Consider the following 11,311-nt stretch of genomic DNA (forward strand, 5'->3'; position numbering starts at 1 on the left):
AAGTGTTGTCTTGCCATGCGTAGGTTTAGGCTTTTTAGTTCTTGTCATCGTACTAGTCGTACCCTTGTAATTCTTGCCTTATGTTGTGTAATGTGTTTCGATTATCGCACTATTTTGTTGTTGTTATTGTACACTGCCTTTCTTACTAATGGCTATACTTTCTTCATTATTTCGTCTTCTTTTTTTACTTGGGTTTGATGCACTTGAGCTGGGGGTCTTTTGAAAACAGCCTCTAGGTTATTGTAAGATCTACGTACGTTGTTGTATTTAATATTACATCTCCTTGTTCACTTCTATTTGTGCATTTTAAATTTTAAAAGATCCTGATTAATATGAGTGTTTTAAAAAATAATTTAGAAAGTATAAAGGTTATTCAAATGGTTCCTAAACTAGTTTATGAAAATTGTTGCTGGCATTACTCAAAGTTTGAAGATCTTTTGTTTGGTCTAGAATCTAGATTATCAAAGATTAATTTTGGATCATGTCCTCCGATTTACGAATCATGTACGAAAAAGGCATGCTTGATTTTGATTGAGAAAAATATAACAGAAAAAGTGTGATCATTTTGTTGAGAAACTAACCACGTCAATTGTGTATTTGTCTTCCCCTTCATATTCAATTTGCACTTTACTGACACTGAAACAGTTCGAATGCAGATCAAAGTCACTTTTCGTAGTGATGACCTTAAGCTTTTGGCATTTTTGAGCTGGTTGCTATATGATTCGAAATGGTTGGCTTACGATAAGAATGACCCATTTTCATTCTTTTGAACTCCAAGAATACAAATGCCTAGTATTATAATGTGTAATGTACTACAACTTTGAAACTACCATTAGGCTACAAGGGGTAGAGGTATGAATATCAAATGATTCAGTAGATCTATCAGCTTTTCTGGTACATAGCATTGACAGATACTGGTCTTCTCTGAAGAAGCTTATTTCTTGTAAGCTGTGTATTTATTCCACAAATAGGATCCATTGTCAAATGCCTTTCGAAAAATATCACCAGCAGGCCGTCCTCTTTTACTTGCACTGGGTGTATTCTCAATTAGCTGTGCCCGAGCATCTACAGTGGCATCAACCTTCGATATTTGAAGAACCACAAAAATGCAAAGAATATCACTGCTCCAGTTACACCTGTAATTATTAAGACCCATTTAAATGCATTTGGTTGATTAAACATTGGTATTTCAAAATTCATCCCAAAAATTCCTGCCACAACCCCAAAGATGGCAACCACAAAGGTCGCAGTTGTAAGTAGCAGCTCAAATTGTATAAGCTGATTCCGGACATTATCCTGCAAATAAAAGTCCATAATACATGAAAACAAATCAATCAAATTATTATAAATTGTGTGTTTTAAGTTTTGACTAGTCTAATCTTACAAATTCCATGTTTTTAATAAGTCAAGGGTTTAATGCAAAGTAAAATCCATTTAAAACCAACTTAAATGTATAATGCATACCAGTTGAATGTTGATGAAATCTTCGGTATCATCAATATACTCCTTCAACTGTAACAGAAAAAAGAAAGTTTGATTAAGAAAAGGAATACAAAATGAAAGGATAAACAATAAGAGACTGTAGAAGATACCGATGTCAACTTGTTGAGAGTGCTGTCAATGACAACAAAATAAGCCTCCAAGAGCATCTCCAGCTCTTCTATACTCTGAGTTTCAGCGCCACTTTCCGAACTTCTCATGCTTTCATGCCTGCTTCTTGCTATGCTCAAGCTTTTTTCAAGCCTCCTGCTCTCAGGGGGTGAGGAAACAGGGGAAACTGGAGCAGACAAAGACAACGCACCATCTGTTGACCTGTAGCCAAGCAATGATTGATCTCCATAGCAAGACAATTCCATCCGGCTTTTCTTCTCAGTGAGATACATCTCAGCCATGTCCCCATCATCATCCATAAGCTGCTCTATTTCATCTCTAACCTAGATAACAGATGGTGGGAAGTTAAGATAATATAATCAGTAACTTGTGCTTGGAAACTCCAGGGAAAAAAATATATAGCTAGGATACCTTCTGAACTCTACGAGTCAAAGCAACAAGCCTGCTTTTCAATCTACGAACTCGTTCCAAATTCAAGGTACTAATTTTAGATGTAAGTTCATCCAACAATGGGTATGCTTCAATCTCTAGTTCTGCTGCCTGGTCATTTGGAAAGAAAACAAAATCAAAACACTTGGGTCGACGCAAACCAAATAATACAGAACTATCCAGGATACTTATTACAATTGTTTATTCAACTTGTTCTAGGTCATGACAATATATATTAAATTGTAGCACCACACTTAGTTCACAGTTAAGTCATTTCAGTAGTTCTGTTGGTACCAGAGTTCTTGCAAAATGGATTTTGCATTTTGTTGATAGTATTCAAGAAACTGAGATATTCATTCCAAAATCAGTGCTAATTCCCTTTTTGCTTGTAAGCTCTTTCTCTCTCTTCGAGCTAAGACCAAGCTCTTCGTTGCAACATTTACATGTGCAAACTATGAAATCCACAAAACTTGTTACTATTATCTCTTGGAACCTTAGTGTCAACTTGTATTTTTTGGCCATCGATACAAGTTCAATCATAAGGGCTATCTAGAAGTTTACTATGTGAAGTAAGGATCCTTGCATCATGCATGTCATCACATGGATAGTCATGGTAGTTTTCAAGGTTAAGGTCAACCAACAAAAATTATCTGTCCTGTTCTCTTTATCATCAGGATATGTAGGTCGTCTGTGTAGTACGATGGAGAAGCTCCTCCCACACATACAAATACGACCAAAGAGATCAATGAGCCATAATTGAGAATATCTCTCACTGCCCTTATTTGGACTGACACTGTTTTGGATCATTTTTCACTGTGAACCTTTCTGCTAAATTCCATTAAATAAATGGCTTTCTGGAATTACAGAATAGTATGATGCTTCTTTCCTACAAGGATAGTATTTTCTAAAGATGTTCAGGAAAATTGAGACAACAGCTAATTGAGTCAACAGCTTGTCAGCAATGACAATCAATTTTTGTCTGGATCGCGACCTGCCAATATGCATCTTTACCAAATAACTCCTCCCATCCTATTTCTTTAAGAGACTCCTCCCATCCTAATTTATGACTGATGTGATTTTGGACTCTCAGGAAGGGATGTTAGTATCCCATGCTGCTATCCTATATGAAAGTTGAAACAATGAAAAGTGGGTCATATTCAACAACACAAACTTCAAGACCACCAACTATCTTTTCAGACTTGTTAATTCACCAAATTACCTCTCGGCTTCTACTGCCCATTTTATTTCACCACCTCTGCTTTTTCTCAGTCCAAAATGAGCAACTAAAACAAACTATGATTAAAAAAAAATGAAACTAAAACAATCATAATGAAAACACATCAAAACAAAATAAGATATAATAACTGCAAAATATTTATTTTAACTTATAAAACATAGTTCTTCCGCAAATCTAAAAATGATGCTCTAATGCTCATACAAATATCTGTGAAGTGGTTACTAGCTTTTGTAACATATTTTTATGTCAATTCAGAGTTTCAAACAGACGAAGTGAATATATTGTTTCCCAACTTCTATTAGGCATCCAAACTACAGAGCTTTCTCCTATTAACTAGTTTTGTTCTATGACCTCCTGTTGATGACTAGTTAACCGTTATGTTCTTTCTTCTCCTTGTGATAAAAAAGGAGGGGGGTTTTGGATTGAGCTCGGTGCTCTGTCTAGAGCAACTTACCATCATCAGCATTTCCCCAAGAACATCAAACATCACAGAGGCATGCTTAAACTGAAATATCAATTTTTTTAATAGAACCAAACGAAACTGAGCAGTGTAACCACTCTGCAACTCCTTTATAACCTAAGTTCAGATATGAATCCAGTCAGATACTTCCAACATTTAAAATGATATTTTAGGTCTGAATCAGCTGGAGATAATGTGTGTGAAACGCAAAAATATGGGAATATTTAAGTATGTTGAGCAGTAACTCAGCTATTTCCTGGTCCCCGGGCTTTGCTCTAATGGTAAGAGTGCGGCTTGTGATGTGTCAGTTAGGTGCACGTCATGGGTTCGAATCCTGCTGCAGGTGTGCCTGATATTTCAGTGGGGAAGGGTAGAGAAGCAGCCCCATTATGCATCGAGTTTCAAACCATGCACCATCACTAGCCCTCAAGGATTTCTTGGTTAAAAAAATAAAAAGAAACTCAAGCTATTTCCTTGAAAAATTGGAAGAACTATCTTTATAACTTTCCCCTCTCAAAGCAACCAATGCCATCGGCGCACTTTGTCTTTGCACAGTATTGTATTAAGGCATATTTATATCAACAGGTGCAATGTAACTTGAGGCTACTCAGACGTAGGTTCTTACCAGATTTTATTGCAAAATTTGTACCATATACTCATACTCTATGTAGATGAAAACAAAGTCCCCAAGATGGTGTTTTCTGCTACATACCTGAGAATCAAGAAAAGTACAAGCTGCCTCCAGTGCAACTTCAAGCGCGCGGAATTCAAAGGGCAAATAATCCGGTGATGGATTGCCAAACATATTCTCAATATTCCTGCCTCCTCTTCTTCTGCTCAACTCACCTTCTGACTGCCAAACCTCACCTGCTCCTGCAGCTTGCAACCGTCGCTGCAGCTCCACTACATACTGCAGGACATAGCTGTCGAGAGAATTTAATAGGAGAACCTCATCAGCTGTAATGATACATCGAATCTGCTCAAGATTTACAACAATTGCCTTCTCCCTGCCAAGGATTGTTGATGGGTAAACAAACAATGGATCTAATAGACGTAGATCACGAGCTGGAAGGTCGCAACGACGCATCATAGTGAACTTGTCCACCTCAATGACCTGGGAATTGCCAGATGTATCAACCCGAATCCATGATCGAAGTCCTTGACCTCGCTTCTTAAGACCCAAGACATCTATACCTTGAAAAGGTTGACGACCAGAGGTAGGCGGCCTATAAGATACTTCTCTAAGATTTGCTGCTGATGCAGGTTTTGGTGGAAGCAAGCGTTCTTTGATTTCAGCCATCAATGAAGACTTTTATATGCTGGAATAAATGAAGAAGTTAATGAGCTTTCAATTCTAATAACTGTGAAAGAAACCTCCATGCCCAGCCACAATTCTCTATTGACTCCATCATTAGTTTAATCGGGTTTGTTGGGACATGTAAGAATTTAGATAAGTTGGTTCATTATGCCAGCCACAACTTACGTGAAGCTTTAACGGATGAAGTTGCCTATTAGACCTTAATACTAACTGTATGCACATCATCAAATGTATTTTAAAAACACAGTTGGTCTACATTCAGCTTGGGCAGCTTCCCTAAAATTATTGGATATCATTTTGCTTTCTGACTACGAGTCCATCCCAGTCTCTAATAAGTTAAGAGTCTTGGCAGATGGACAATGATTATTTTACCTTATTAAAGTTCTGTAACACATCACCCAGTGGCTAGATAGGTTTTTTGGAGTTAACGGAATTCCAAATCAACAAAACATTATTCTCCTACCATGTCCTACACCTGGTCAATTACTGCATGTCAGCTACCATAATACCCAGTCCAACACCAGAAAGTGATTTCCTAAATAAAACATTTGAATTAAAACTGAAGCTTGACTAACTAAAAAGTAATTTCCACAGAAAAAACATTAATTGAAACTAACAAGAAAAAATCTCAAAGGAAGCTTGAGCAATTGTATTGAAGCTTATTGTAAATCATCAGCAAAAAGGAAAATAGGAGGGAACCTTCACCTGTAGATGGGGAGAGAGATGGTCATCCAATTAACCGGGCCCTCATTTGAAATTGCAGCCTAAACTCAGTCCAATTTTCAACCCGATTGTACAATATGTTAGGGTTTCGGTTAGAGCTGCCACTGTAGCTCCGCCGTCACGTGGGACACCGGAAAATCGCCGACCGGGAAAAACGTACAAATCAGTCACCCAACCTAAGCTGATAGTACTATAGAGCAATGAGTATAGGGATTTCTTCTCAGCCCTAAGGGAGTACAGTAATACTAATTTACGTAATTTGCAGAAAATCTAAAAAAAAATCATAATAACAATATTGTATTTCTTACTCCTATATATCTTCTGTTTTATTTATATGTGGCTGAATAATATTCCTTTTACATCTAACTGTCACAAATTTTTATTTTTTAGTTAGTTAGGCTGGATTCGTGCTGCCTAATTTACAGGAAATTGATATAACCATTATAAATTTATAGGTATCATATATTTTTTTCCCAATAATTATTTGTAAAGATAAAATGGTGGTATTTCTATTAGATTGCATGCAGTTTAAATACGTTACTGTGTATATCACTCCTATGTACCAGAGTAATCTATCGTCAAAATATAAATTTATAAAAATATTACATTAACCTAGTACTTCGAATTCAGTTCTTTTACAAATACTAAGCTTAATTTTATTGATAGCTAGGTCATAATTTTAATTATTGTCTTTTTCTTGTTCGTTTTCTCATCGAGTTTTTCTTCTTACTATTTCCTTCTTTCGGCTACGGGTGTGAAAAATTGATTTGATTGATAAGTCGAATAAAAAAAAAAAATTGTTGGTTTAGGCTAAAACCGTTTAGCCATAGGATTTGAGACACAAATCTGAAGTTTTGACTTTTGATTCGAAACTCAAGAAAGCTTTAATTTCAAATTATAATTTGTAATCTCAAATTCTTCAAAATGTAGGATTTCAAATTTCAAGTTGTGATTTTAATTTTTCAAAACGTAAAATTTGATCCATAAATTTAAATTTTGCAAAAAGTAATAATAATCATAATTTTGAATTTTATAAATAAAAGAATCATGTTTGACATTGAAGAAATTATTTGTATCATATGTGATGATTATATTAACAAATAATCGGAGAAGAGCCTAAAATGTTCCTCAACTACTTGAATTGGTATAAAATTATCCTTCATCTACCTTTTTGCTCTCAAATACCCCTAACGTCAATATTTTAGCTCAAAAATATTCTTATCTTTAACGGTCCATACTCATAAGGTGGATGAAGGACAATATTATACCAAATTTCATAGTTTAAAATTATTTTTAGGTCTTTTTTCGTTAAAATAATTTAAAATTACTTAATATATGGGTTCATATGATTGGCCTAATTTTGAATTCCATAGTAAATTAAAAATTAGAAAAAAGTTAGTCCTCTGCTCTCTATGCCTCTTTTTTGGGGGGTCTTGTCCACCATTTTAATTTTTTTTTAACTTATGACAAAACAAGGGAGAAAAAAAGAGGAAAATAGCACCAACGTCCATATAGAAATAATTAGTTCAATAGAAAATGATTTAATTATGCAGCTATGTATGTATATTTCATATTTCTTTTGTATGCACCCAATATTTAATATAGGGATAATACATCAAATCACCTCTAAATTTGGCAGCACAATTTACTTTAGCATTTTAACTTTACGGATATTTATTTACCCATCTAATCTTATGTCATAAGTATTTAATATCACCCCTCTGACGTGCAAAAAACATTAAAAATAAAATTGAGGGCACGTAAAATTATATTTTTAACAAAAAAAGGTCCTACTAATATGTATATTATATAATAAAAATTAAAAAACAAACATACCCCCCACGATCAACCCCCCCCCCCCACTCCTTCTTCTTCAAACCCCTCCACCACTTTCTCTTTCTTCAAAACCTCACCACCCCTCTACCTGCCTATCTCTGCTTCCTTAAACTCCCCACCCACACCCTACCCCAACCCCATCCATCCCCTTTCTCCTTCTTCAAACCACACACCACACATAATGTACACTTTCTCGTTAACAATACAAAAATAGAAACTCACAAAAACTTCAACACCCACATAATGTTCTTTACTTTTTATTTTGAAGATTTGTTTTTTTATAAATGTTTTGGATTTTTTTGAAAATAAAGACTCTTCATGAGGTTTGCCGGACAATCTTCAGTATTACGGAGTTGATGATTGGTAATGACAGTGCAAGCCATGAGTAGAAAAAAGAAATTTTCTTTTGTGAAATTCATGTAAATAAATCTATGTTTTTCTTGAATTTGTTATGAATTAGAACTCGACTAGTATATAAATAGATAAGAATGAGGAACACTGCCGGCCAACAACGGCAGTAAGTGGCCGGCCAGTACCGGAAGAAAAATTCACAGCTAATGACCTTAATTTTTCTTAAACTAATTAGGAATTAGGAATTAATTAGTGTTTAAAAATATTAGGAAAAGAAAAAATCATGAAAAAAGTAAGGAAGAAATGAATTAAAAAATCAAAATTTAGATAATTTCCAATGTGGCTTCTGACGTGGTGCTTATGTGGTTCTGATGTGGCAAGGATGTGACGCGTGTGTAATATAGTTGCCATTGTGAGACTGATGTTGTATTCTTAGGGTGATATTTATTCACTTTAAACTAGATTGGGGGTAAATAAACGCTCGTAAAGTTAAAGTGCTAAAGTAAGTTGTGCTGTCAAGTTCAGGGGTGATTTGATGTATTATCCCTTCAAAATAAAAGAATGAAATTAAATTTTTCACATATCCTCATCCCCACCCCATCATAATAATGATACAAATTAAATGAATATGAACATATAAGTTCATTTCAAGTTTGAGTCTCCGATATCCTAATTAAGAATAATAAAAATTTTAAAAAAAGAATAAAAAGAGGAAATGAACAATATATTTGGATAATTGATAGAAGATTTTATATTAATCAAAATAATAAAAAAAATTAAAAGGACAATTAGATAGGGCAAGTATTGATTTTAGTTGGACCCCTAATTATGAGGGGGTTATAATAAATCAGGATTGATTTAAAATCGGTCAAATAAGAAGATATCATGAAATTAATAAATTTTTGAATATTATTTTCAAGCATATTGTGTCAAAATATGGATCGTATGTAGTTTTATTATTTATTTGAGAAATTTTTTAATTTGGACCAATCAAATTAGACAACATAATAAATAAATATTTAATAATTATACTTTAGGAAAGCTGATAAAAACAATGGCAAATATGAACAAAATGGTTAATATCGAGGGTATTTTTGAGTCAAAAAGTTGACGTCAAGAGTATTTTGAGGCCGACAGATGGATGAAGGGTAATTTTATATCAATTTAAATAGTTGAGGGACATTTTAGGCCCTTTTCCAAAGAATAATTAGTTCTACTATGTCCAATTTATTGGACTAATGGATTATTATAAAATTATGATATTCAAAAGTTTGTAATAGCATGTAAACACACAAAAAAAAATTATATATGAAACATGAAAATTTGCGTATTAGTAATACGATCCCTTAGGATATTTCGATACTTTATTTATAAACTATGGTTTACTCACCAGGTAAAAATTATATAAAAATTTGAGAAGTTTTAATACTCTTCACAAATTGTACATCTTCATGCTTATAAAGAAAAAAGATAATTTTAAAATCAAATTGCATATCCAGATAAAATTTCAACTTCAAATCAATATGATTTCAAATTATGCATAGACGAATCCTTAGAGTAATAAAGTAATTATTTTTTTTTAAAAAAATTAAACTAAAACAACATGGAGGGAGAATAAATTTTTACCACCTCCTCGAACTAGTTTGTAATGAGAGAATGATAACTATTTCTTCATTCACTTTAATTTTTTATTTTTTTTTTAATATATTTTATCCTCAACAATAATTACGTATTTATTAAATTATTTTTTAAGATTTAAAATTATACTTCAACTAATATAGATATTATAATAGAATATTTATATTAATCATTATTTTTTAAAAAATTGTGTAAAATTTAAAATGGGCAAATAAAAATCGACAAGAGAGATAGAAGGAAACAACATAGCCTTTGTATTCCTCACAAGGCCTTTTTTTTTTTCGTTTTTCACTTGCTATTCGATTATCCACATTAAAATTTGATTAAAATTTAAATTTATATTAAAAAATCTCATATTAAGAGTAAAACTCTTTCTGACAAAGACGTTTGCATTCGTGCCACGGTGCTTCTTCCATGACATTCTTTTTTTTCCTCTTTAGATAAACAAACAGCCAAAACGACATGCTTCACGCAATCCAGTCCCAAAGGTGTCATAAATGATGTTTGTCAATGTGTGTTGCCAAACGAATCAATTATTGTTCGTCGCAATTAATATGTATTATTTTGCTCGAAAGTGACAACTATAATGTCTTCATCTGCAATAAATAAAGTTAAAATAGAAAGAACTCCTCATACATGTACATCCCAGCACTAGTCATCACCCCCCCCCCCCCACCGGCTTTGCTTCTCTCAGAAAGAGACTTCAGATTGAGTACATTTTAATTATCCTGCTTATTAAAATTAACTTATTGGTCCAAAATAATTATATCATTAAACATCAAGATATAATTAATTTTATTTGTTTTTATATTTTCTCTTCTTCAATAAATGTAATAGATTAATGTGATGAAAATTTAATGTTTGGACGGAAGGTAATAGTAAATGAACGCTCCACACATCATCGTTGGATTTTAATTAGTGCGAATCAAAAGTAAAGGGTTGTGATTTTTTTATAGAGTTGTGACTTTTTTGAAGGGTCGTAACTTTTCAAAGGATTGTGATCTTTTCGAAAGATTGTGCCTTGTCCAAATGGTTGTGACCTTTCCGATAAGGCACATTAAACACCTTTTCATACTGTCCTTTGTTGACTATAAATAGAAGGTTTTCTCTCATTTTTCAAAAATGAAATTTGCTTCTTTTTCTGCATACATTTTCTTACAAATAAAAATAGAGTCTTTGTGTGAATTCGTTGCTACATTTTGAGTTCGCTGAAGTTATTGAAATTTGAGGTACCGCTACTTCTTTAATAGGTTATCCATTTTATCCTGAGAGGAAATAATCCACAACCTCGGATATAGTGAAGGGATTAAATTTCTTAAGGATACACAGTGATTTCTGTGGACTCAGATAGTTTCATTGCTTTTCATCTTAATAATTTTCTGATTTACTAACTTTAATACGGGAGTTAACAATCATAACATCAGCGAATAACTAGATTAGGCTACGACAATTAGGGTGCATTAGGCAATTTTAGAATTAATTTTTTAAACTTTTTTAATCTGCCTAAAATTGACTAAATCCACAAATTTGAGTCATTCAGAATGTCGATTTTTACTTGATTAATTACAAATTGAACTTCTTGGATTTCAGCTCATTATTCAATTCGTATCGACCTATTCCATTTAGATAAACATTGAGTAATTAAAAGTTCCCAAAGCTGTAATCTTTGTAATTATCTTAGGAAACAACACAAAATAATATCTTCCAG

The 11,311-nt window shown here is 33.2% G+C and overlaps 1 protein-coding gene across 2 annotated transcripts; it reads right to left on the minus strand.

The window, feature by feature from the left end:
• Nucleotides 1–731: 731 nt before the first annotated feature.
• Nucleotides 732–6,099, minus strand: LOC129901495 (magnesium transporter MRS2-1-like). Of its 2 annotated transcripts, XM_055976694.1 has the most exons (7): nucleotides 5,761–6,099; nucleotides 4,450–5,056; nucleotides 2,023–2,151; nucleotides 1,593–1,934; nucleotides 1,465–1,512; nucleotides 1,222–1,296; nucleotides 732–1,136 (listed from the first exon to the last, which is right to left on the minus strand). In XM_055976694.1, exons 2-7 carry the CDS (start codon nucleotides 5,035–5,037, stop codon nucleotides 1,131–1,133), a joined length of 1,188 nt encoding a protein of 395 aa, XP_055832669.1. In that variant the 5' UTR covers nucleotides 5,038–5,056; nucleotides 5,761–6,099; the 3' UTR covers nucleotides 732–1,130. The 2 variants fall into 2 exon arrangements, with proteins under 2 accessions (XP_055832669.1, XP_055832668.1); XM_055976693.1 differs by having other exon boundaries at nucleotides 732–1,296; nucleotides 5,761–6,095.
• Between the last annotated feature and the right edge of the window lie 5,212 nt (nucleotides 6,100–11,311).

The sequence above is a fragment of the Solanum dulcamara genome, chromosome 8 (assembly GCF_947179165.1).
Source record: "Solanum dulcamara chromosome 8, daSolDulc1.2, whole genome shotgun sequence".
Taxonomy (NCBI): Eukaryota; Viridiplantae; Streptophyta; class Magnoliopsida; order Solanales; family Solanaceae; genus Solanum; species Solanum dulcamara.

Coding starts and splice junctions, on each gene's coding strand:
- LOC129901495 (XM_055976693.1), bottom strand. CDS start 5,037: ATGGCTGAAATCAAAGAACGCTTGCTTCCACCAAAACCTGCATCAGCA. Junction 1,935..2,022: donor TGACTCGTAGAGTTCAGAAG/GTATCCTAGCTA, acceptor TCTGTTATCTAG/GTTAGAGATGAAATAGAGCA. Junction 1,297..1,464: donor ATTTCATCAACATTCAACTG/GTATGCATTATA, acceptor TTTTATTTGCAG/GATAATGTCCGGAATCAGCT.